We start from the raw sequence: 26,678 nt of genomic DNA, 5'->3' as shown, positions 1-26,678 counted from the left end.
TGAGTTTAAAATTTTTTCCTATTCCTCCCCTCCCCCTTCACCAAGGCAGTGTACAATCTGATACTTTAATTAATACATTCATATTAAACATTTTCATGTTAGTCATATTGTAAGAAGAATTAGATCCAATGGGATGAACCAAGAGAAAGAAGGAAACAAACAAAGAAGAGCAAATAGTCTGCTTCCATCTGCATTCACACTCCAAGGTTCTTTCTCTGGATTTGGAGAACATTTTCCATCATTAGTTTTTTGGAGTTGTCTTAGATCCTTGCATTGCTGAGAAGAGTTAAGTCTATCAAAGTCGTTGCATAGTGTGGCTGTAAGTGTGCAATGTTCTCCAGGCTCATCATTTCTTATAGCACAATAGTATTCCATTACATTTATATACCACTCCACTTTCTTCTTTAGTCTAATCTGATGAAGAGGAGGTCCTTCTCTTCACCAAGGGTAACCCCTCTACACATACCCTTGGTCATTTCCCTTCCCATCTCTTTTAGCACATAGCCCCCATAATTATCCCCCCTCTTACTCCAGTCTTCAATCTCTTCCTATCTCATCTCATTTCTTGGTACTTCTAAACATGCACCACCACCAGCACCCCATCTTTCAAAAAGAAAAACCTTCACTTGACCCTACCAACCCCCCCTTTTTTTTCACCTCCCTTTCACAGCCAAACTCCCAGAAAAAAACTGTCTATACATCTGTCTTCTAGCTTCCAATCTCATGGCACAACTGGAACTGCTGCCTCCAAAGGAATGGGGGGAGGGAGAGAAAGATGGAGTCAGAGAGACTGAGGGCTAATTAATTCAACATCTTTTTATCCACTGGTTCCTTCCTGCTGCCTACATGCCCAAATCTCTCCAGTCTTTCCTCTCACCCCCATCCCCACAATACCCACCCTTCACTTGACTATCATTCCCTCAAATAAATTCCTATCTTTCTCTTCCCTTTCATAGCCAAACTACTAGGAAAAAAACTTATTATACTGCATTAAACTATGTTTTCTCCCTTCTCAACCCAGTGCAATATGATTTCCATTCCATTTACAGAAACTTCTTAGTAAGGTCACTAAGGATATCTTTAATAGTGAATCTGATGGCCTTTCTGACACAACATTCTTCTAAACTTTTTGCAACCTTTGACACCTTCAGATGTGTGGAAACCTCCACCTTCTGGTTCTTTGAGTTTGATTTATTTAGGTACAATTTCTGTATGTTAGCAGAATGAAGTTACTACTATTTCAGCCTTCCATATTGATTAATTATCCCAATGCCCCTTGTTGAATTTTGGTCTTAATTAGGTATAAATCTGCAGTGTACAGAAGGAAGATGGCTAGTTGCTTTTTCCACCTGCTATATTTTAATTAATACTTACCTTTATAGGTGGCCTTTCACCTTTATCTCAGTATTTCTGCTTAACAGAGGACAGGAAAATAATGTCTGTTGTTTCTTCACCAGTAAGCATTCAAACCTACATTAGAGGCTAACACTTTTTCCCTCACTTTCGAACTTAGTGAAATTAGATTATTTTCTTATGCCTATTTTCACATATGTTCTATTTTACATGTGCCTATTTTTGTACATTATATAGTTGTGGGGGCTGTTTCCAAGGACAGAAGTATAATGTGAGAGGAAATCTTTTGAGTTAGCTTAAGTTATACAGAGTATTTTGTCTCATCATGAGAGAATTAACCTTGTCATACTAGGGTGCCTCCCTTTACCCCAGTTTTGTTTCTTTAGCTGAAATTTTCTGAACTGATGCTTCTGTCTAGATTTATGGTTCCAGGGGCTGGAGAATTAAAGTCTGATTCAGAATCATAGAATTTTAGAACTAGAAATAAGTGTGAGACCCTCCAGGCCATAGGTTCTTAACCTTAATGACACTTTTGGCAATTTGGTAAAGCCTATGGACTTCTTTTCAGAATAATGTCTTTAAATGCAAGAATTTAATCAACAGAATTACAGAGGATGCAAATTATTTTGAAATATTTATTAAAATAATGTTATTTCTGTTATCTTTTTGAAATTGGGTCTTCCTCTCTCACCCAAACTGGAAATGCAGTGGCAATTTATGGGTTCATCCCAACAGCTGATGATTATGGGAGCTTTTACATACTCTGTTTCTAACATAGGCTGGTTCACCTCTCCTCAGGCAGCGTATTGGCTCTAGCTATTCAGGGTTCACTAGATTGGTGCCAGTCTCAGTGTAGATGCCTGATTGGTTTTAGCTCTACTGCAGCTTAGAACTCCCTATCTCAAGTGATCTTCCAGTCTCAGTTTTCCCAGTAGCAAGGATTACAGGCATGATCCACCATGCCTGGACAAAATGTTTTAGAAAGCAAGTTAATGGACCCAGGTTGAGAACTCCTAGAGAAACTGAGATTCACAGAAGGATGATTACTTGGTTGAAGTTGTACAACTAGTTAGATAATCCTAGGATTAGAATTCAGATCTTGTTTCTAAATTTACATTCTTGTCTCCTGCCCTATTTAAAGTTGCCCCAGAGGGGTGGTGTTATATCTTGCCCTCTAAGGTGGATTAGAGAAATTCAGTGAAGTGGGGTTTGGGGAAAAGGGATTACAAGATGGCAATGACCCAATTAAAATTTGAATTATAACCTTTTAAAATTTTTTATTTTAGGCTTTGGATGTGGACCGTACAGTTCTTTACAAAATGAAGAAATCAGTGAAAGCAATAAACATCTCTGGATTGGGTGAGTACCTAATGGGATACTTTGTGGCACTGATGATGGCTGTATTACCTCTTTTTCTGTATATCTAAATAACGGGGGAGTTTGCTGATTCTTTTTCTTGTAGAATCCAGGTACTGCATTTTTTATTATTGTATTTATTTTCAGTGTTCTACAATCACTCCATATAACTTAGATTTTTTTTCCCCTCCCTCCCCTTCCCTCCCCGAGATGGCATACAGTTTTATATAGGTTCTACACATACATTCCTATTAAATACACTTTCTGTTGCAGAGAAGAATTAAAATGAATGGGAGAAATCATAAAACAAACCAAAATGTAATACAAAAGAAAATATTCTACATTCTGCAATTCAATTCCATAGTTCTTTCTCTGGATGTGGAAGGCATTTTGCCTTAAAAGACCATTGGGAATTTTTTAGGTCCTTGCATTGCAATGAAGTTCTAAGTCTACCAGAAAAAATCCTCCTACACTCTGGTTGCTGCTGTGTACAAAGTTCTCCTGGTTCTGCTCCTTTCACTCAGCATCAGTTCATATGTCTTTCCAGGCCTCTCTGAAGTCTTCCTGTTCATCATTTCTCATAGCACAATAGTATTCCATTACATTCATATACCACAGCTTGTTCAGCTATTCCCCAGTTGATGGGCATCCTCTTGATTTCCAGTTTTTGACCATCACGAAGAGTGCTGCTGTAAATATTTTTGTATATGTGGGATCTTTTCCCATTTTTATGATCTCTTGGGGATGCAATCCTAGAAGAGGTATTGCTGGGTCAAATTTTTGTAGCCCTTTGGGCATAGTTCCAAATTGCTTTCCAGAATGATTGAATCAGCTCACAGCTCCACCAGCAATGAATTAATGTTCCATCTCTCCCACATTTTTTCCAGTATTTATCATCTTCCTGTTTTGTCATGTTAGCCAATCTGATAGGTATGATGTGGTATCTCAGAGTTGTTTTGATTTGCATCTCTCTATCAACAGTGATGTAGAGCATTTTTTCATGTGACTAGCAGTAGCTTTAATTTCTTCCTCTGAAAACTGCCTGTTCATATCATGACTATTTATCAGTTGGGGAATGATTTGTATTCTTGTACATTTGACTCACTTCTCTATATATTTTAGAAATGAGGCCTTTCTCACAGACACTAGTTGCAAAATTTCTTTCCCAGTTTTCTTCTTCCCTCCTAATCTTGGTTGTGCAAAAACTTTTCAGTTTGATGTAATCAAAATTATCCATTTTGCACATCATAATGCTTTCTCTCTTGTTTAGTCAAAAATTCTTCCCTGCTCCATAAATCTGATAAATATACTACTATTCCTCTCTCCACTAATTTGTTCATAGTATCAATCTTTATACCTAGATCATGTGTCCATTTGGACTTTATTCTTGTGTATGGTGGCAGGCATTGGTCTATGCCCAGTTTCTGACACAATATTATCCAGTTTTCCCAGCCAGTTTGTCGAACAGTGAGTTCTTATCCCAGAAACTGGGGTCCTCGGGTTTATCAAACAGTAGATTGCTATATTCATTGACTGCTGTGTCTTGAGTACCTGACCTATTCCACTGGTCTACCCTTCTGTTTCTTAGCCAGTACCAAGTGGTTTTGATAATTGCTGCTTTATAATACAATTTGAGATCTGGTAGAGCTAGGCCACCTTCCCTAACATTTCTTTTCATTAGTTTCCTTGATATTTTGGGCCTTCTATTCTTCCAGACGAATTTTGATATTATTTTTTCTAGCTCTAGAAAATAATTATCTGATAGTTTGATTGGTATGGCACTGAATAGGTAAATTAATTTAGGTAGAATTGTCATTTTTATTATATTGGCTCAGCCTACCCATGAGCAACTGATGTTTTTCCGCTTACTTAGATCTGACCTTATTTGTGTGAAAAGTGTTTTGTAATTGTGTTCACATAGTCCCTGAGTTTGTTTTGGCAGGTAGATTCCCAGATATTTTATAGTGTCTACCATAGCTTTAAGTGGGATTTTTCTTTCTGTCTCTTGCTCTTGGGCTTAGTTAATAATATATAGAAATGCAGATGATTTATCTGGGTTTATTTTGTAACCTGCAACTTTGCCAAAGTTATTTATTATTTTAAGTAGTTTTTTACTTGATTCTCTGGGATTCTCTAAGTATATCATATCATCTTCAAAGAGTGATAACTTAGTTTCTTCTTTGCCTGTTCTTATTCTTTCAATTTCTTTTTCTTCTCTTATTGCTAAAGCTAACATTTCTAGTGCCATATTGAATAACAGTGGTGATAATGGACATCCTTGTTTCACCCTTGATCTTAATGAATCCAGCTTATCCCCATTACATATAATACTTGCTGATGGTTTTAAGTAGATACTGCTTATTGTTTTATGGAAGGCTCCATTTATTCCTATGCTCTCCAGTATTTTCAATAGGAATGGGTGTTGTATTTTTTCAAAAGCTTTTTCTGCATCTATTGAGATAATCAAGTGGTTTCTGTAAGTTTGGTTGTTGATATGATCAATAATGCTGATAGTTTTCCTAATATTGAACCAGCCCTGGATTCATGTTATAAATCCCACCTGATCACAATATATTCTTTTTTCTAGTATCTTATTTAAAATTTTTCCATCTATGTTCGTTAGAGAATTTGGTCTGTAATTTTATTTCTCTGTTTTGGTTCTTCCTGTTTTAGGTATCAAAACCATTTTTGTATCACAAAAAGAATTTGGGAGGGCTCCTTCCCCAATTTTTCTGAATAGTCTATATAGTATTGGAATTAACTGTTCTTTAAATGATTGATAGAATTCACTTGTAAATCCATGTGACCCTGGAGATTTTTTCCTAGGGAATTCATTGATGGCTTATTCAATTTCTTTTTCTGAAATGGGGTTATTTAAGTATTTAGCTTCCTCTTCTGTTAATCTGGGCAATTTATATCTCATTTAGATTGTCGAATTTATGGGCATAAAGTTGGGCAAAGTAATTTCTAATTATTGTTTCACATTTCCTCCTTGTTGGAGGTGAGTTCACTCCTTTCCTTTTTGATATTGGTGATTTGGTTTTCTTCTTTTTTTTAAATCAAATTGACCACAGGTTTATCAATTTTATTGTTTTTTTTTTTCATAAAAACAACTCTCAATTTTATTTATTAGTTCCATAGTTTTCTTAATTTCAATTATATTAATCTCTCCTTTGCTTTTCATTATTTCCAATTTGGTATTTACTTGGAGATTTTCAATTTGTTTTTTCTAGGTTTTTCAGCTTCATGCCTAATTCATTGATGTCCTCTTTCTTTATTTTATTCATGTAGGCATTCAAAGATATAAAGCTGCCCCTAAGAACTGCTTTTGCAGTATCCCATAAGATTTGGTAGGTTATCTCATTATTGTCATTCTCTTGAATGAAGTTGTTGATTGTTTCTATGATTTGTTGTTTAACCCACTCATTCTTTAGGATTAGATTATTTGGTTTCCAATTAATTTTTGGTTTATCTTTCCGTGGCCTTTTATTACATATAATTTTTATTGCATATGATCTGAGACTACATTTTAATGAAAAGAGACATGAAGAAAAAATCTAGTTTTGGAACTTCAGCCACATTTATTCTCCTTATTTCATGTCTTGCTTCTTGTTGTATCTTGTCCTCTAACATGCTTATACTCTTTAGCATTCTTTCCTAGTAATTTCTCACACAAAACAACCTAGATCTTAACATATTCATCTTTACCTTTCTGACTTGGCTCACACCATTCCCCAAGCTTGAATTCATAGAGTCAAACTCCTAAAATTAGAAGGAACCATTGAGGTGATCTACTGTAACCTTCCACTTACTGCTGTAGTCATCTATAATATCTCTCATGATCGCTATCCAGCATCTCCTTGAATACTTCCCCTAATGGAATATGTACTTTAAAAAAAATTGATTGATTGACTTTTAGTTTTCAACATTCACTTTTATAAGATTTTGAGTTCTGCAGCCCCCTCTTCCCCCGAATACTTACTGTTAAGCAAAACAGCCATGCTTATTTTTGAACAATTCCAGACATGCAGAATTACTATATAGTTCAGTCAGCAATGAGTGGTATCATTTGGGGGTTGAGGGAGTAAAAGAGAAAATAGAGTGTTGATTTTAATCTTAAGGTGGCTTTCTGAAGTAGACAGAATTTGTGCTGGGGATTGAAAGATGAGTGGAATTTGGGCTAGTGACAGGAGAGGCGGATGCCTAGGACATTTGTATGCCTATACTTGCCCCAGTTACTATCACTTAGCCCTTTTGTTACAGTGGACAAGTGCACATTCATTATTACTCTTGGAGGCAGACTTAGCTTTGAAATTTTTAGCTTTGACCCTATCTTGAAATTATGAAATTTTAGAGCTAAAAGGAATGTTAGAGATGGTCTTATTAAATGCCTCATTTTACAGATGAGACAACTAAGGTCTGGAGAGGAGACATGTCATGCTGAATGTTCCACAACTAGTCAGTGACAGAGTCTAGATAAACCAGAATCAAGGTGTCTTATCACTTTTGGTCCATTGTTTCACTTGCTGTGCTACTGCAAATTATTGGTGACTTGATAGTTATTCATATTTTTTATAATTATACTTTATAGCATTATTTATTTTTATATATATTGAATCACCTTGCTAGATTGTAAGGTTCATGGAGCAGGGGCTACATCGTAATTATCCTTCTGTCTTTCTCCAGTGCTTAGTGTATTCAGTATGGTTACTTATTGAATGGTAGTTGATTGAATTATGAATGATGGCTCGTCCACATAGTCTGAAAAGTTTCTCTGATGTCCTTACATCAATAAGCATTTATTTATTCAGAATGAGTCAATAACTGACTTTTAAAGAGGCAGAATACTGATTTTGATGGCAAACAAAATAGTTCAGATATTGTTTTGATACTTGAATGTGTCCATATGTGCTTTGCTATGATATCTTGGGGCTGTGAGGTTGGAAGAATTTTATTGGATCATAACTATAAGAGATATTAAAGATCACCTTCACTTTTTACATAAAAGGAAACCAAACACTAAATAAGTGAAGTGACATGCCTGGAGTAATACAAGTAACAACTGGTAGGGGAGGGATTTAAACTCAGACCTTCTGACTCCAGATCCAGGGCTTTCATTTAGACCTTAAAAATATTTTTTGTATTGGCTGTTTCTATGGTTATTCTCATCATAAATAAAAGAAAACATTTTAGCTACTTGGATAAAACTTGGTTGTGTGACTTCTGTCCCTTGGAGCTCTTGAGAATGGCAAATGTGAATCTCCCAAGGTCCTTTCTGGAAGTCTTAATTTTTAAATAAACAAAGACTTGAATGTCAAAAAGCTCTCCATTGAAATTCTAGCACCAACTTTTCAGTCTCTCCTCAGGTCCTAGTATGCCTTCTGTCATCCTTTGCTTAATGGGGCCATGTTCTTACCTTGTTGTTGTTCAGTTGTTTTTACCTCATTTGGGGTTTTCTTGGGGTAGATCCTGGAATGGTTTGCCATTTCTTTCTCCAGCTCATTTTACAGATGAGGAAACTGAGGCCAATAGGGTTAAGTGAGTTGCCCAGGATCACACAGCTAGTAAGTGTCTGAGTTCAGATTTGAACTCGGGTCTTCCTGACTCAGGCCTAGTGCTCTATTTACTGGGCCATCTAGCTGCCCCTGTTCCTACCCTAGCATGAAATAATTTTTCTAGTTTTGTAGTTAGACATATTTTGTTTTTATTCACTAGCCTTGGGTTCTTTGTGACTTTTGTTTTTTCTCCAAAACTCAATCCACCCCCAGAGGGACAAAGACTTGTCCAAAGATTATGCAAAAGCATGTGTTACGCTTAGAAAATTATGATATATAGCCTTCCATTGTGACTGCTTTAAAACATTTAACACTACTCAAGGGCTTAAGTTCTGATATGTTTGTCATAAAAGCCAAAGAAATGAACACATAATTTGATAATTTCTCCACCAATATAATAAAAGCATAGGACTTTAGACCAAGAAAGTTTAATACTTTCACATAATTTTAAGGGTCAGGAAAGCCCAGAAAAAAGAAATGATTTGCCATAGGTCACACAGCTAGTTAGGATTACTGCTTTTTAAAAGATATAAAGGGGAAGAAATGAAGCCTGGTTATAAAGTAAGGACTGGCATCTCCCAAAAAGAGGAGTCCCAAACTGTTGTCTGTCTTCATGGGGTATCGTCTTCCATGGGGGCCATTTTGGAAGAAAAAGAAAACGGATAATACTCATTTGAATATAAATTCTGGTTTTTAAAAAATCAATCACATTAATTTATAGTTTGATGAATACGTGATATGCTGCCTTCTTACTTCTATATTTTCTTTTAAGAATAAAATTATGCTTGGCTTTTTAGGACCCTTCATAGCCTGCAATAATCTCTCCATCCAGTCCACTGTTTTATTCAGCAAGGAGGAAACCAAAACTCTCACTGCTTTCCACATAATATGCCAGGGTTTTCTTTTTTCCTGCTTCATTGGTTCTTCCCATGCTATCGACTCTCTTCAGCCTGAAATTTCCTTTTTGCCACTAGTCTAAATCCTATCCATCTTTTTAAAATAAATTGGTTAAATATTTATTTAAATTGTCTAATATTTGTGCTCAAGTTTGAAACTTCTCTGATTATTTTAGTCCTCACTACTCTCCCTTGGCCCCTCCTTGAACTGCAGCACCTGTTTTTTTATCACATATTTTCATTCTTTTTTAACAAAAATTTCTTTATTTTTAGTTTTCAACATTCATTTCCATGAGATTTTGAGTTCCAGATTTTCTCCCCATGTCTCCCTTCCCCTACGCAAGATGGCATGTAATTTGATATAGGCTCTCCATATATATTCATATTAAACCCATTTTCACATTAGTCATGATGTAAAATAAAATTACAATCAATGGGAGGAACCATGAGAAATAAGAAACAAAACAAAACAACAAATGAAAAGGAGAGCAAATAGTATGTTTCCAGCAGCATTCAGACTCCAAAGTTCTTTCTCTGGATGTGGATGGCATTTTCCATCATGAGTTTTTTGGAGTTGTCTTAGATCCTTGCATTGCTGAGAAGAGATAAGTCTATCAAAGTCAGTCATTTCACAAACACAATTTCATTCTTAATCATATACTACCTTGTATTATTGTCTAGTGGTTTCATTTGATAGTGTTGTCTTGAAAGCAGATCCTAAATCTCTGTGGGTGGTTCTGTGTTTTTAATGCTTATTATGTTCCTACCCCTCGTAGGAGTAAGTATATAAGCATATAACAGATTTTCAAGATAAACTTAATGAATTATTTTAAGGTATTATTTCAGTATTATAGAATTTTGAATTTACCCTTCCAGGATGGGAAAAGTTGCTTTGTAATTTTAGGCTAAGATATGAGCTATCCTGTAAAGATTTTAAAAACTTAGAATGTTTTAAAAACCTAGAATGTTTTAAAAACCTCTTTCTTAGTGCAGCCTAGAATATAGCAAGATCCTGCATTTTTTCATGTAATAATACTTTTCAGAAGGATTATTAGAGTTTATGTGTATATAAATATATATTATATACATGTATATACATATTTTAAAGACACTTGACTGGATCAAAAGAATATCAGCATGCCTCATAAGCATTTGTGAAATAGCTATATTATTTGAACTCTTGTTTCCAAAAAGATGCTACACATTCCAACCAGATGTATTTTCCAGGGGGAAAAATGTCTTGGTGGGTTCCAGTTTGTAGAAACAGCTATTGTAATTCTTGTTGAGAAACAATTTCTGTAATATATTTCCCACCCATAATAAGCTGCAATCTGTCCCCCTTTCAAAGAAAAATTCCCAGTTGTACATATTTATTTAAAAATGCATTTAGGCAGAAATTTCCCAAGCTTAGTCTCAGCACAAAGGTGATTTTTTTCCTTCCTTTTCTGGGAAGTTTGGGCTTAATTTTTTCAGCTGTGTTTGACTTATCAGTGTGTGGAAACATTTTTCCCTTCTTTATTAAGAAAGAAACAACAAAAACTATTTTATTTTCACTATAAATCCTGTTCTTGATGAAGCTATTCTAATTGAGTATAGTTTCCCCAAATTACCTTCAGTCTTAATATTATAGAAGAACTTAGAATCTCTTTGAAATACATACATACATAAAAGAAAAAACCCTTAAGGAAAAGAATTTTCATTTGCTGATCATCTTTTATGCTGGCAAAAAAGATAAAAAGTTCAAGAGTTAGGTATGTATGGGGTGACTGGATATGATATGTTTTATTATTATTCAGCTGTCTGTCCTAATGCACAAAGTATGACTAGTAAAGCAAGCTTAAAATTTTAACACAGGTTAAATATTATCGGTGGGGCAAAATTCATGATTGGAATAGGGAAAGAAAGGATCATAGGTTCATGTATTCAGCGTTGGGAGAAGTCACATAGGCCCCAAACTGTTATTCCTCTAGAATCCTCTTATTCCCTTGTTTTATAGATGAAGAAACTGAGGCTCACGGAAATTTGTCCAAAATCATCCATAAATGATAGAAATGGACTAACCATTCTAGAGGGGGGAAACTCACTGGAGAGATGTGGGGTAAATGTTGATGATATGTGCAGGCGGATTTAGAGCTGTTAGACTAGCCAGATCCAAATAGCTCAGTATCAGTTCAGAAAGAGACTTCCATTGGACTTCCCCAGTGAAATCTTGGTTTGGTAACTTTTGTTGCCAAAGAGAGCTCATTTTCCAAAGAGTTATTTATTTAGAAAATTACATGCCTCTATAGAAACCCACTCCCCTGAGGATAGAAACACTATGGAAGAACTAGTAGGTGAATATATAAAAGGGAGATAGCCACAGAAGTGACATTTTTATGGAAACCTATAGCAGATTTTACTTGTTAAAATAAATTCATGGGGAATGAAACATCTGACATGGCGCTGCAAAATTGACAGAGGCAGAGTTTGGTATTGATAGGGAGACTTCAGTTCTCTGAAATTCTCTGCCTCATGTTATTAAAAAAAAAAATAGTGTCAAATGACTATTTTACCTGCCTTTTCTGATTCCTCAGAATATAGAGGAAACAGTGAGGAGAAATGTTCAAATGAGATAATGTAGACAGTGCACTCTATAAATGTTTCCCCCCCTAAAAAATTCTGACCAACAAAGAAGAGCTGGTGACTGATAGGAATGTGCTTAGGAACTCTGGGGTAATCATATACTTTGGGAACTTAAAATTGCCATGGAAAGGAAAGTCAGGGTGCTGTCAAACAAATGTACCCTGATATTTAGGAAAACAAACTGCAAAAGGAAAACAAAAACGAGGAAAAAATAGGTATAGTCCAATGACCAAAGACTACAGAAGGGAATATAGCTCAAGACATTTTTGAAAAATTAAAAACTAACAAAAATTCTAAACATCTGGAGTTTCTTAACCTGGGTTCTGTAAACTTGTATTAATATTTTGGTAACTATATTTCAGTATAGTTTGTTTCCTTTGAAATGCAGTGTATTTTTATGATTCTGAGAAGGGGTCCATCGGTTTTCACCAGAGTGTCACAGGGATCCATCACTCAAAAAGGCTAAGAAGCCCTGAGGTAGAAGAATGTTATATAGGGAGCTCTGCCTGAGTTCAGTGTTTTAAAGGACATGTATAAAAGGTAAAAAGAGGAATTCTTATCTTTCAGCAAGCACTTGTTAATACCTATTATGTGAAAGGTTCTCTGCTTGGCATTGGTAATGCCAAGACAAAAGGGAAGACAGTTCTAGCATCCAGGAGTCCTCATCTGCTCTGGCCTAGATTATTGTAACAGTCTCTTAGTTGCTCTTCCTATCTCTAGTTCCTCCTTTCTCAAATCGATCCAAAGATATCAAACTGACATCCCTAAAGTGCTGGGCTGATAATATTGCTCGCCTGTTTAGTAAGCTAGTAAGTTCCTTCTTGACTTTACAGTAAAATACAAACTCCTGTCTGGTTAGGTAAAGCCCTTCATGATCTGGTTCCAAATTACTTCTCCAAACTGATTGGATATTACTTCCCCTTCTGTAGGTTCCAGCCAGATTGACCTGTTTCCCACCCAAATCCTGCCCAAGTGTACATTTCTTTGCACAGTCTGTCCTTTGCCTCTGGACCCCTAGCATCTCTGTTTTCCTTCAAAACTCACTACAGTTACAACCTCCTACAAGAGACCTTTCATCATTTCCATCTTTGTAAATTCCCCTCTCCCCCATTACTTCCTATTTATTCTGTTTATATTTTGTAGATGATGACCTGCGTACATTATTTACCCTGTGGAAATCCAGTACTGTTTTTTGTTTTGTCTTTCTTTTCTTTGCATATAGCGTGGTGCTGGTAACATAGTAGATGTTCAATAAATGCTTATTGAATTGAGCTTATATTCTATTGAAATAAAGTGAGAATGAATACAAAAGAGTAGCATAACTCAGGAATTTCTGACTACTTGAAGTATAAATATGTAAAGCAAAAAAATGCCCAAGGCAATTAGACTGGATTTTAAAAATTTTTTTAATTTTTTTAAAATTTTAAATATATAAATCAAAATGAACAAGGAAAGACTAGGCAGTTAATAACAAATGGTAGAGAAACAGAATGATGCAATATCCATTCTGTTTCTGTTTTCTCCATGAAAGGGAAAGATTTTCAACTTGGGAAAGGTAGAAAATGCATGATTAAGAGGGGATTGCATCCAAGCTAGGTAGGGAAATAGCAAGAGAGCACTTAACTGATTTTAATGAGTCACGCACTAGTAAATTACATTCTAGGATACTGAAAAAACTTGCTCCTGTGATGACTAAAGTGCGTTTGGTAATCCTTGAGGAGCTGAGGAGAAGAAGAAAGGTTCCATAAGAGTAAGACTTGGGCAGATGTTGTGCTAATGTTTAAAAAAAGCTGCACATTCTAGAAATTGTCAAATAAACATGATACGTGTCTCCAAAATTATAACATAATTAATCTAGTTGGCGATTACATAAAGAAGAAGGCCGAGATTACCAAGGCCAGAGTAGATATAGTTGAAGCGGTCATGTGTAGCACCCTCATTCCATGTATTGCACATTTTTAAGGCCCATCTCAAAAGCCATGTCTTCTGTTAACCTTTCCTTAATTGTTTCAGTCTGTTGGTTCACCTCCTACTTCTGCTGGCCAGGTAGGTGCAGTGAGGAGGGGTACAATGACAAATTCCTATGTACTAGTAGTTTATCTTACAGCTCTTTTATAGAAACACTACTAGATTGTAGATTTCATTAGGGCAGAGACTTGATGTTATTTAATCTATTATGGCTTCCCTCACACAGCGCTTTGTTTATAATGTGACCTTCATTGTTTGTTGAAATTGGAACTAGCCTCGTTTCCTTTTTTTTTTTTTGATGGGATTCCTACTGGTAAAAGTAGGAAAATGCCTTGGATGTAATGTGTCTGGATTTCAACATGGTGTTTATCACAAGTTTCCTATTTGATTCTATTTTTGTAACCCTCTTGGAAGAACACAGACAGCATTGGTAGAGAATTGCAATATGGAGAGGCAGAATGAAGTTTATGACATCAGACAGGGTCACTGTCACTTTGTTTTGCTTAACTGTACTTTCTTGCATTTGCCAATTATAATCCTGAGTTTCTTTTAACCTTTAACTCATATGCCATTTCTCTATGAAAGCTTTTTCTCATTGCTGCCCCTAGCCTCTACTGTGTTCTATCCCTCCTCAATTATCCAGTGTACATTTTTAACATATTTTTGTATACTTATATATGTACATGTGGTCCCCCCTCCTGGAATGTGAGCACTTTGAGGGCAGGAAATATTTTGGTTTTGCCTTTGTATCTCTGGTGCCTAGCACAGGGCCTGAAAAAAAATTAGATGATTAATAAATGCACATTAACTATCTTTATTTAAAACAGAGGATTGGGGGATGGGGTTATTTAGGAATGACGGTGATATTTAAAGCATTGAAAAAACATTTTTAAAAAGAAATAGACTTCTATTCATTATAATTCTTCTATACAACATGATTAATGTGAAAATGTGTTTAATAGGAATATATGTGTAGAGCCTATTATCAGATTGTATGCCATCTTGCGGAGGGAGGGGGAGAAAATTTACAACTTACGGAAGTGAATGTTGAAAACTAAAAATAAATTTAACTAAGGAAAAATAGAGGGTGGATAATAGTAAAATTCGCTTATTCATGGCTGATTGAACAACTTTACCTAAAAAGTATTTGTACTAAGATTTCTCTGTCTTTGAGTCTTATCTCATTTAGCATTTTATTGAGTTGGATAAATAAATAAAAAGTGATTATTAGATTTGCTGATTAACCTCCCCCCCCCCCCCCAAAAAAAAAGTCCTGGGAGAATAACCAGTACAATGAATGAAAGAATTAAGATTCACAAGTTAAAACCAACATGATAACATTTGATGCAGATAAATGTAAAGACATTCATTTAGGTTAAAAAAAAAATCTGTTAACACAAGACAAGATTTTAGAGATCTGCTTTCATGGTTCTTACGAAAAGACCTAGAGTGGTTCAGTTGATTGTAAGGTGAGTATGAGCCAACATAGTGCCAAAGTACTGAAAGTTTAATGGAATTATGGAATACTTAGATAAAATGCAAGCTTCTTGAGGTTAGAGACAGTTTCAGTCTTTGTATCTCCAGCACTAAGCAAGTGCCTGACACATAGTGAGTGTTTAATAAATACTTGGTTGTTGATTGTCTGATCAAAGTAAACTGATAGATCAAGAAGTGTTGATGACAGGACACAAAAGTCATTCAAGAGCCCAACCTCCATGATCAGTTTTGGTTATAGAAATAATAAAAAGACAAAATATATACTGCCTATTGGATTCAAGAAATGTTTGGTATGAGGAATCAGAGAGCTGGAAGTGCTTCTGAAGTGCTGAAATTGCAAAGATTGGCATGGTCATAGTGGAATGAGTAGCTCAGCTTGCTAAATGATGGATTATAGAGCAAAGAAAATAGTAAACTGCTTGTCAAATTTTGTTTGTGTTAAATAAATATGGCTATCTTCTGGCCATCTTCATGCCAGGACTCCTCACTTCTATAGAGTTATCTAGTTCTATCCTGGGACCCTGCCCTCTTGATTGGTACGAGTTCTCCATAACCACCTGTATCACCAAGGCAATATTCATAGTGCTGGTGGTGACTATGAATATGCCAGTGTAGTTCTCAGTCGCAAAATATAACAGACTCTCTATATAGAAGGCAGTAAAAAAAAACATTTACTCAGACACCAGAAAGCCAAATCCCAAAACCAGTCAATGCATGTTATCACTGCAGGGGACAAAGGCATTCCCAAGCACCCCCTCCCCCTTCCCACAAACAAACAAGCACTCTAAGCCTAGCTGTCTGCTTGATTGTATCCTTCCCAGTTCTGACTAGCTTGACCAACTTCCTATCAGCTCTGCTCTACCATTCCTGTTCTATCCTTTCAGCAAGCTCTTCCCACCACATGTGACTTAGGCTTCCATGTGATTTAAGCAGGTCCCATGGGCCTATTAATAAGGGGAAAGATTTTCCCATTTAAATTACCATTAAGCCACTGATCCAGACCCATCATACAACTGCTCTTTGATCATCTTCATGCATATTCTTCCTGTACCACTTCCTTTCCACTTCTTCCTCCATTTATAGTAGACAAATCAACACTACCATTCCTGGAAAAGAGCATGTTAGTCGGTTGCCCTGTGACTCCACTCTTTGCCCTGTGACTTCTCAGTCTAACACCCCCCACCTTGGCCACCACTCCCTTCTATGTCTTGTTTTTTTTTCTTACCATGTGAGGCCATTGAGGGCAACCCTTTCTTCTTGTTTTTTGTATCTTTGTTACTTAATATGGTGCTGTGTACCTTGAACAAGTTTTTTAATGTCCTTGAACCTATTTCCTTATCTCTAAAATGGGGTCAGTAATATTCAGATCGTCATCTATTTCACAGTGTTCTTGTCAAGACTCAAAAGAAATGATGGATGTAAAAGTACATTACTTAGTATGTTACTTAGTAAGTACCGAATAACTGATTTTTCATTCCTTCATAAAACTCCAAGCTACTAACTAGCGTAAAAAAAAAAAATCTTAGACTTCAGAAAAAATACCATCATGTGAAGGGAAAGTACAGTGTTTCTTTCATGCTAAATGGAAGGGGAAGTTAACCATTTACTATTTAGCCTGTATAGAGCATACTCTATCTATATGTGTTTGCATGTTGTCTCCCCATTAGATTGTAAGCTCCTTGTGGGCAAGGTCTGTCTTTTTTATTTTTGTGTATTTCCAGTGCTTAGCACAGTGCCTGGCACGTTGAGGTGCTTGATCAGTTGACTTCCACTCCATGGAACAACCTCATGCCCTTGCACCCTCCCCACTTTTCACCTTTCTTTTGTGTGTTGTGTTCTTCCTTTAGGTTGTAAGTGCCCTGAGGGCAGAGACTATTTTTCTTTTTCTTATTTGTATCCCCGGAGTTAAGCACTGTGTCCAGCACCTGGCAGAGTAGGTGCATAATAAATACTTATTGAATTGAATTGAATGACTCCATTAAGCCTCTGGTAGACATGAAAGAATTGTAGCATTTATATTAAACTTCCTCTCTTCAAGAAGCTTAATTTTACAGTATTGGATATATAGAGGAAACAGTAGAAGAACAACTCAGTGCTAAGTTGTGTGCTTTTGATTTTAAGTATAGTTAAGAATTCCAAGAAAGGTTGAAGTAGTTTTCAAAAAGTAAGTAGGGGCTTGACCTGGGCTTTACAGGATGATTGGACTTAGACAAGTTGGGAAGGAAAGAAGGAAGTCATTGAGGTATAAGGTATTGAGGGTAATCAGGTCCCCACCTTCATGACAGCCAGTAGTTACTGAAAGGCAGAAAGAAATGAGGAAAAAAGGTAGAACCGAGATTTGGTTATGTGAAGGCCATAAAAGCCACTTTAGTGAAAGTTGTAATTGGTTTTGATACAATAGAAAAGCGATTATGCAGCAGTTTTGATACAAGCAGAGTGTTATTATAGAGCCTTGATCAGGAGAATGATATTTAGAATAATAATAGATAAATAGAATTTAGAGTGCAAAGAATCTTAAAGATATCTGACACTCTTATTTTATTGATTAGGAGAGGACACAGTGCAGTGAGAAGAATGCTAGATCTGGAGTCAGAAACCATGGGTTTGAATCATTTCTCTGGTACTCACTATCAGTGTGATCCCTCTTTGGGTCTTCATTTTATAGAATTTCATGCTGGAAAGGGCTTATCTTCCTCATTTTACAATACAAGGAATTGAGACCTAGAGAGGAGGAGTGACTTTCCCAAAGATTGACACCGAAGACTTTGTCATCTCCATGCAAGTGATTCCCAGATCTACATATCCAGGTCACGTCTCTTTCCTGAACTTCAGTCTCACATCACTACCTGTCTTTTGAATATCCAAAACTTCATAAAACTGCTAATTATCTTTCCTTCAATCAGCAGAGTGTTTTTTGAAAGATTTAGAGGAATTAATTTCATTAAAATTCCTGCCTTTTCTGTTCATTCTTGTTTGTCCACTTTATATGAGACGTGTTGGTGAGTAGAATTTTAAATTACCTGAGGACTCAAAAATTACATTTATTTTTAACATTAACATTATAGGAAAATATTTAGTTTGAGCAGTTTGTAATTGATATGACGTTCTTATGAATGGTATGATGCATGCATTGGAAAAATTTATAAGAAATGAACTTTTCCCACGCAATAGTGCTTCCCCATTTTTTGTTTCTACTTTGTTTTGTTTTGTTTTGAAAGGATATACAGCCTGGTGAGCCGGAGTTGGGCTAGAAAAGTTGTTCACACTATGATCACAGGCGAAGGGAATGAGGTATTGTAACAGGAATAGCCAGTGTCCTAGGAAGTTAAGATGTATTTTGTGGAAAGGAACAGATTGAGTGCTGGGGCTTAAGGAAAGAGAAGTATTGATATATTTGTTACTCATTCAACAAATACTGAGCATTGGGATTAATTTAACAGTAACATGGTACAGGAGAAAAGGGACAGGATTTGGAGAGTTCTTTGACTATGGACAAGTCACTTGTCTCTTTGAAGGCCTTATTTTCCTCATCTGTAAAGAAGAGTGTTGAATTCTGTTAACTCTAAGGTCTACTCTAAATCTATGATGCTTTGTGTTTGTGGTGTAACGAAAGAGGCATCATGGTGTAAGGGAAAGAAAGAGCTGTTGGTATCTTGGCTCTGCCACTGACAAGATGTATACCTTGAACAAGTTTTTTAATCTCTTTGAACTGTTTCCTTACCTCTAAAATGGGGTCAATAATATTCAGATCGTCATCTGTTTCACAGGACTCTTGTCAAGACTCAAAAAAAATTATGGATGTGAAAGTACATGACATGTAATCGTAAGATGCCATATGAATGCAAGCTATTATTTATTATTGCAAACTCATTAAAGAACTAGACTTTTTTTTTTTGATTTGAGGTAAATCCCCCTGGGAGAGTGGATGGTATTTACATTCTTTCCCTCATCACACCTCACCAAATTGCAGTTAATGTCTCTATGTCAACCTAGCTTTGAGGATATGTGCCTGACATCAGAACTGAAAGGCAGTAGCATGTAGGGCTGCCAACCAGAGATGAACTTGTTTCATTTATTTAGATTTATGCAGAGTGATTCCAGTGTTAAAACTATAGTTCCTGTTTGAATGTTAATCATCATGGTGTCTAGGGAGGCTTTTCACCAAGTAGTTTTTTTTACCTGAGGAGCAAGTGTCACTTCTGAGATGTAATCTTTACAAAATGTGTTTGTGTGGTTTAGATGTGTGAATCCAACAAATGTATTTTTGGTAAATTTGTTGTAACATGGATCCAGTCTTTATCATATACTACATCTCTTTTCTCATGTGTTCCTCACATAAAACCTCTCTTACCTTTGGCTCTCCGTGTGCCTGGGGTGGACTTTTTCCTCAGAGAATCTCTAGTTTCCTTTAAGGATCAGCTTAAGTGCCTTCCCTCATATATTTTGTACATACTTATATGTGTACATGTCAATTAACATACATTTGTTAGTCAGCTAGTTATTCTCTTATTGTTCAGTCACATCTGACTCTTTGTGACCCCATTTGGGGTTTTCTTGGCAGAGATACTACAGTGGTTTGACCTTGACTTCTCCAGCTCATTTCTCATTGAGAAAACTGAGGCAAAAAAGGTTAAGTGACTTGCCCAGGGTCACATATCTAGTGAAGTGTCTGGGGCTGGATTTGAACTCAGGTCTTCCTGACTCCAGGCCCCAGTACCCTGGTTGACCCCTAGCCAGTCCATCAGTAAACATTAATTTTCAGGCACTGTGTTCAGCATGGGAGATGCAAATAAGAAAAAGACAGTTTCTCCCCTCAAGAAGTTTACTATCTAATGGGAAAAGACAATTTTCAAAAGGCAGCTAAAAAGGAGAGGGAAAGGAGAGCCGTTACAAGGTAAACAGGGCAGGGTGGAGCCCAGTCCTTTGGTAAAGGAAGAGAAGATGGCTGGTCTGGGAGCCTTCCTTAAGTGGAGGCTGTGGGGCTTTTACAGTATTCCAGGGACTTTGCTAAGCACTAGGAATAGAAATAAAACCAGGAAGAGAGGGGAAGGCAGGCAGGCAGGCAGGAAGGAAGTCAGGAAGTCTGTGCCCTGAAGAAGCTTATTTTCTGATGTGGGAAGACAACTAGTAAAAGATAGCTTGCCTGAAGACTTGGTAGAGGAAATCCAAAATGCAGCCTGGGAAGGAACTCTAGTTGGCCTGCTTACCTTCCTTAAACGGAGGTTCTGGGAAGAGCCACCAGTCAAAAAGAAGTCAGAGGGGCTGGAACATGCTCTTTATTTTGGTTAGAATATAAACTAGAAACAGACTGTTGTCTTGCCTCCTCAGCATTTGGTCCAGTGCTGGGTACATAGTTGGCATCCAAATACTGCTTATTGATTGATTGACTTTAGTCCTAACTGTTAGAAGTGATTGACTGGCTAAAAATTTTGTGTCTGAGAATGCTTAAGTCTACCTCTGGGGGAGAAGAGGGAAGAGAAGAGATATTTGCGTTCTAGTCCCACCTTTTCCATTAATTAGTTGTTTGACCTTGGGCATTGGGCAAAGCAGTTTTCAAACTTTTTGCTCTCAGAACCCCTTTACACTCTTAAATTATGAAGGACTTTTGTTTATGTAGTCTATCTCTGTCAATATTTATTGTATTAGAAATTGAAACATTTTGGTATTCTGAAAATGGTAATGAACTCATGGTTCTCCCTGAAGGGAAGGATTCCTCAGATCTCACTTTGAGAACTGCTGAACTAGGAGATCTCCAAAGTCCCTTCCAGCTTTAGTCATTCTAGTAATTCAGCATTTCCAGTGAAAGGAGCACTCAAGTTGCAGATCTAAGAGAATCGTGCTTGCTTCATTTGTGTCTCCGGTTTCCTTTTTCAATTAGGCTATTTTGGGAATTTATATGGTTGGGGTAAACTGTGAATACAATGTACACAAATATATTGGTTTTATCTTAATCTAGGGCTGGGACTAGTTGTATGAACAATGGACATGGATTAGGGTTAGGGATGGATGGGGTTTAGGAAGTTCTGTTGCCTGAGAGCATTAGAAAGGATAGGTCTGGCCAGTTCTCTGGGATATTCCAGAATACTGTCAGGTATTTATTGGGCTGGCATTTCTGATAAGAGTATTTAGAGTTGTAGTGTTGAGTATAGTGGTTTGTACGTGTAGTGAGAGGAGATGTGATTTTATGCAGAGAGGTTCACTGAGGCTAGGAAGAGTGGTATAAAAACAGTAATAATAACAAAACAGCAATAGACTTTGTTGTAATGCTTTTTAAATTTACAGAACATTTGCTCTATAAGAAGGTAAAAAGTATGAGTATTATCTCCATTTTACATATGAGGAACCAGAGCTATAGAGCAATTGAGAGACATTCTTAAGTTCACACAACTCAATCGTAAGCTTTCATTAAGTCCCTGGGTAGGCCCTATGCTAGGCACTGTGCCAGGCACTAGCGGTACAAAGATAAAAGTGAAATAGTCCCTACCTCAAAGAGCTTACTTTCTAATGAGGGAAATTACACTTAAGTGTTTGTAGTCTGATTCAAATTCAGGTTTCCCAACTTTGTAGTACACTACATGCCTCTCTAGTATGTAACTATAAAGCCTTCATGACTTGGACCCTTCTCTGTTTGCCTTCATTATGACTTGGGGGTGAAGGCTAGGGTCACTCATAGGCAGCTCTGTTAGTCTAGACCATTTATGACAAACTCAAATAGAAATGGATCTTTGCAGGCCACATGTTGACTTCAGAAAACTATTAATTAATATTTCCTATTTATTGTATTTTCTTTTGTTAAATATTTCCCAGTTATATTTTAATCAGTACCACCTTTATGTTCATGAATTCTGAAATCCTTTTATCTGACTATAATCTGTTAACTTTTCATCTTTGCCTTACAAAACTCTCCTGTTCATCTACATGGTGACCTCCAGTCCATGGTTCCCTCAATTCTCTGCTATGCCATCTCCCCTTCACTAGCCACTCTTTCCTCATCTCCCTGTCTAGACTCCTTGGTGAACCAATACAACTTTATACTGTCTTCCTCCCTGGAAACCCTAGCCCCCTTATCATATTCCCGCTTATGCCCAGGCAAGCCTTAGCCTTGGATCACTCCCAACAATCATCACTTTTGCTCCTGCTCATATGCAGCTAAACAAAGGTGGAGAGGATCAAGCAAAAATTGTGACTGGATCCGCTGTACATTTGTGTCATATAACCTCAACAGGGGCTCCACTGCTTCTAGGTAACCCTACTATACCTCCCTTGTGAATTCACTACCTTATTCTTCACAGCAAAACTTTTTCATCCCTCTTCAAACCTCCTTTGGCTCCCCCTCTTCCTACTCTCTCAACTGAAATCCTGTCCTCATATTTTACAGAAAAAAACCTGAGGCTTTGAAGTTCCTCTTCTCTCCTCTTCCTCATTCTCCTAACACCCGTATGCCTTCTGCCACTTTATCTTACATTCCTGTCTCATGTGATGAAGTGGTCTTACTCCTTGCCAAAGCTAACCCCCTTGATCCAGTTCCATCCCATTGCCTCTAACAGATTGCCCTTTGTTATCCCCTCTCTTTTAGTTATTTTCAGTCTCTCCCTCTCTACTGGCTGATTTCCTACTGCCTACAAACATGCCCATGTTGTTGATGGTATTGACTGCTAAAACAGGCAAAGTGTGATCAGGAAAAACCTTTCAGTTTTACACTCATGACTCTGTAGTGCAAATAATAAAATTAAATTTAAGAGTAAAAAAAACAAACGAAAAAAACATGCCCATGGCTCCTCTATCCTGAAAAAAAACTCAGTACAAACCCTTTATCTCTTCTGGCCTTTGTAGCTGAGCTCCTTGAACAGGCCATCTACAGTAGGGGCCTCCACATTCTTTCCTCTTCTTCTCTGCTTAACCACTTACAATCTGGCTTCTAATCTTATCATCCCAACAGAACTGCTCTGTCTGAAGTGACTCATGATCTCTTACTTGCCAAACCCAATGACCTTTTTTAATCTTCATTTTCCTTGACCTTATTGCAACCTTTGATACTGTTGATCACTGTCCTCTCCTTGATTCTTCTCTCTAGGTTTTTGAGACACCACCCTCTCTGGGTTCTCCTACCTAACTGACCACTACTTCTCAGTCTCCTTCGCTGGCTCCTCCTCCAGGTCACACCCAGTAACCATAGGTGGTCCTCAGTGTTCTATCTTGGACCTTCTCTTCTTCCTCTAGATGACTTTACTTGGTGATCTCATTCAGCTCTCATGCATTTAAATTGTCATCTCCATGCTGATGATTCTCAAATCTGCCTGTCCTACCCTAATCTCTCTGCTGAATTTCAGTCTCACATCTCCTTCTGCCTTTCAGACATCTCAGACTGAATGTCCAGTGGGCATCTTAAGCTCATTATGTCAAAAACAGAATTCACTACTCCCTCTCTTCCCCTGTCCCATTTTCCTTATTACTGTTGTTTTAAACTTACCCTGCCTGGCCTTAGAAGCCAAAACTAGGAACAATGTATAGCACTTTGAGAATCAGAAAACATAAGAAAAATCTTTGTAATAACTAGAACTTTTCAAAAGTGTAATGTATAGTTTTATGAGTTAATAGTATCTTCATTGTTACAGATCTTCCAGTGAGTACTTGTTGGGTATGTTTTGGAAGAAATTCCTGTTCAGGGGAAAAGAGGAAGGGAGGGGTGGAGCCAAGATGGCGGAGTAGAAAGACGCACCTCTGCAAGCTCCGAACCCCCAGCCCATAAAATATCTGTAAAAAAGAACTGCCAACAAATTCTGAAGCAGCAGAAGCCACAGAACAACGGAGCGGAGGAGATTTCTGTTCCAGAAAACCTGAAAACCTCTCGCAAAAGGTCCTTCTCGTTGTGGACCCAGAGCCAGCCGAACCCAGCACTGCCTCGGCCACGGCACCGAGAGGAGCAGATCCGAGTGGGCTTCAGGGACGGAATCTCCAGCGGCCGCGCAGGTCCCTCCACCCACAGGTGACAAGGGTCGGTGAGAGGGTCTCTTTGGCGGGTCGAGAGGGGAGTGGGGTGCCCCCATAACTCAGGCCCCCTCAGGAGGCAGCAGCAGAGGCGGGAGCAGACCAGGGTGCCCTAAGCAGGCAGGAGCCTGGATCCATTGTTGAAGGTCTCTGCATAAACCCCCTGAGGGAACTGAGCCCATGAGGCAGCCCTGCCCCCACCTCAGCACCTGAACTTAATCTCACACTGAATACCAGCCCTGCCCCCGCCCAAAGCCCTGAGGCTGGGAAGCAGCATTTGAATCTCAGACCCCAAGCGCTGGCTAGGAGGATCTGGAGGCGAAGTGGGTGTGAAGAGAATATTCAGAAATCAAGTCACTGGCTGGGAAAATGCCCAGAAAAGGGAAAAGAAATAAGACTATAGAAGGTTACTTTCTTGGTGAACAGGAATTTCCTTCCTTCCTTTCTGATGAGGAAGAACAATGCTTACCATCAGGGAAAGACACAGAAGTCAAGGCTTCTGTATCCCAGCCCACTCAATGGGCTCAGGCCATGGAAGAACTCAAAAAGGATTTTGAAAATCAAGTTAGAGAAGTGGAGGAAAAACTGGGAAGAACAATGAGAGACATGCAAGCGAAGCATGAAAAACAAGTAAACACCCTGCTAAAGGAGACCCAAAAAAATGCTGAAGAAAATAACACCCTGAAAAATAGGCTAACTCAATTGGCAAAAGAGGTTCAAAAAGCCAATGAGGAGAAGAATGCTTTAAAAAGCAGAATTAGCCAAATGGAAAAGGAGGTTCAAAAGCTCACTGAAGAAAATAGTTCTTTCAAAATTAGAATGGAACAGATGGAGGCTAATGACTTTATGAGAAACCAAGAAATCACAAAACAAAACCAAAAGAATGAAAAAATGGAAGATAACGTGAAATATCTCATTGGAAAAACAACTGACCTGGAGAATAGATCCAGGAGAGACAATTTAAAAATTATGAGACTACCTGAAAGCCAGGATCAAAAAAAGAGCCTAGACATCATCTTTCATGAAATGATCAAGGAAAACTGCCCTGAGATTCTAGAACCAGAGGGCAAAATAAGTATTCAAGGAATCCACAGATCACCACCTGAAAGAGATCCAGAAAGAGAAACTCCTAGTCACATTGCGGCCAAATTCCAGAGTTCCCAGGTCAAGGAGAAAATATTGCAAGCAGCTAGAAAGAAACAATTCAAGTATTGTGGAAATACAATCAGGATAACACAAGATCTAGCAGCTTCTACATTAAAGGATCAAAGGGCGTGGAATAGGATATTCCAGAAGTCAAAGGAACTAGGACTAAAACCAAGAATCACCTACCCAGCAAAACTGAATATAATACTTCAGGGGAAAAATTGGTCTTTCAATGAAATAGAGGACTTTCAAGCATTCTTGATGAAAAGACCAGAGCTGAAAAGAAAATTTGACTTTCAAACACAAGAATGAAGAGAAGCATGAAAAGGTAAACAGCAAAGAGAAGTCATAAGGGAGTTATAAAAGTTGAACTGTTTACATTCCTAGATGGAAAGACAATATTTGTAACTCTTGAAACTGTTCAGTATCTGGGTACTGGGTGGGATAACACACACACACGCGCACACATGTAGAGACAGAGTGAGTTGAAGAGGATGGGATCATATCTTTAAAAGGGAGAAATGGAATGGGGCAAATTATCTCTCATAAAAGAGGCAAGGAAAACACTTATTAGAGGAGGGATAAAGAGAGGAGGTGAGAGAAAAACATGAAGTTTACTCTCATCGCATTCCACTAAAGGAAGGAATAAAATGCACACTCATTTTGGTATGAAAATCTATCTTACAGTACAGGAAAGTGGGGGGTAAGGGGATAAGCAGGGTGGGGGGGATGATGGAAGGGAGGGCTTGGGGAGGAGGGAGCAATTTGAGGTCGACACTCATGGGAAGGGACAGGATCAAAAGAGAGAATAGAAGTAATGGGGGGCAGGATAGGATGGAGGGAAATATAGTTAGTCTTATACAACACGACTATTATGGAAGTCATTTGCAAAACTACACAGATTTGGCCTATATTGAATTCCAAAAAGAGCAGGTGGGGAGGGAGGGAGGAAAAGAAGTTGGAACTCAAAGTTTTAGGAACAGCTGTCGAGTACTACTCTTGCCACTAGGAAATAAGAAATACAGGTAAAGGGGTATAGAAAGTTATTTGGCCCTACAGGACAAAAGAGAAGATGGAGATAAGGGCAGAGAGGGATGATAGAGGAGAGAGCAGATTGGTGATGGGAGCAATTGGAATGCTTGGTGTTTTGGGGTGGGGGCAGGGGATAAGGGGGGAGAAAATTTGGAACCCAAAATTTTGTGAAAATGAATGTTAAAGTTAAATAAATAAATTTTAAAAAAAAGAAAAGAGGAAGGGAAAGGAAAGGAACAGGTATTTCTTAAGCAAAATAAAGCTA

At 37.6% G+C, this 26,678-nt stretch overlaps 1 protein-coding gene across 3 annotated transcripts in view; it reads left to right on the top strand.

The window, feature by feature from the left end:
• The window catches only part of ASAP2 (ArfGAP with SH3 domain, ankyrin repeat and PH domain 2), a 273,963-nt gene that overhangs the window by 89,297 nt on the left and 157,988 nt on the right, over positions 1-26,678 (top strand). For all 3 annotated transcript variants that reach the window (XM_072634272.1, XM_072634273.1, XM_072634274.1), the window contains exon 2: positions 2,640-2,712. In XM_072634272.1, coding sequence (XP_072490373.1) covers positions 2,640-2,712 — 73 coding nt within the window. The remainder of the gene's footprint in view (positions 1-2,639; positions 2,713-26,678) is intronic.

Source organism: Notamacropus eugenii, chromosome 1 (assembly GCF_028372415.1).
Source record: "Notamacropus eugenii isolate mMacEug1 chromosome 1, mMacEug1.pri_v2, whole genome shotgun sequence".
NCBI lineage: Eukaryota > Metazoa > Chordata > Mammalia > Diprotodontia > Macropodidae > Notamacropus > Notamacropus eugenii.
The sequence above is the reverse complement of the archived record's forward strand: the minus strand, read 5'-3'. Positions and strand labels throughout refer to the sequence as shown.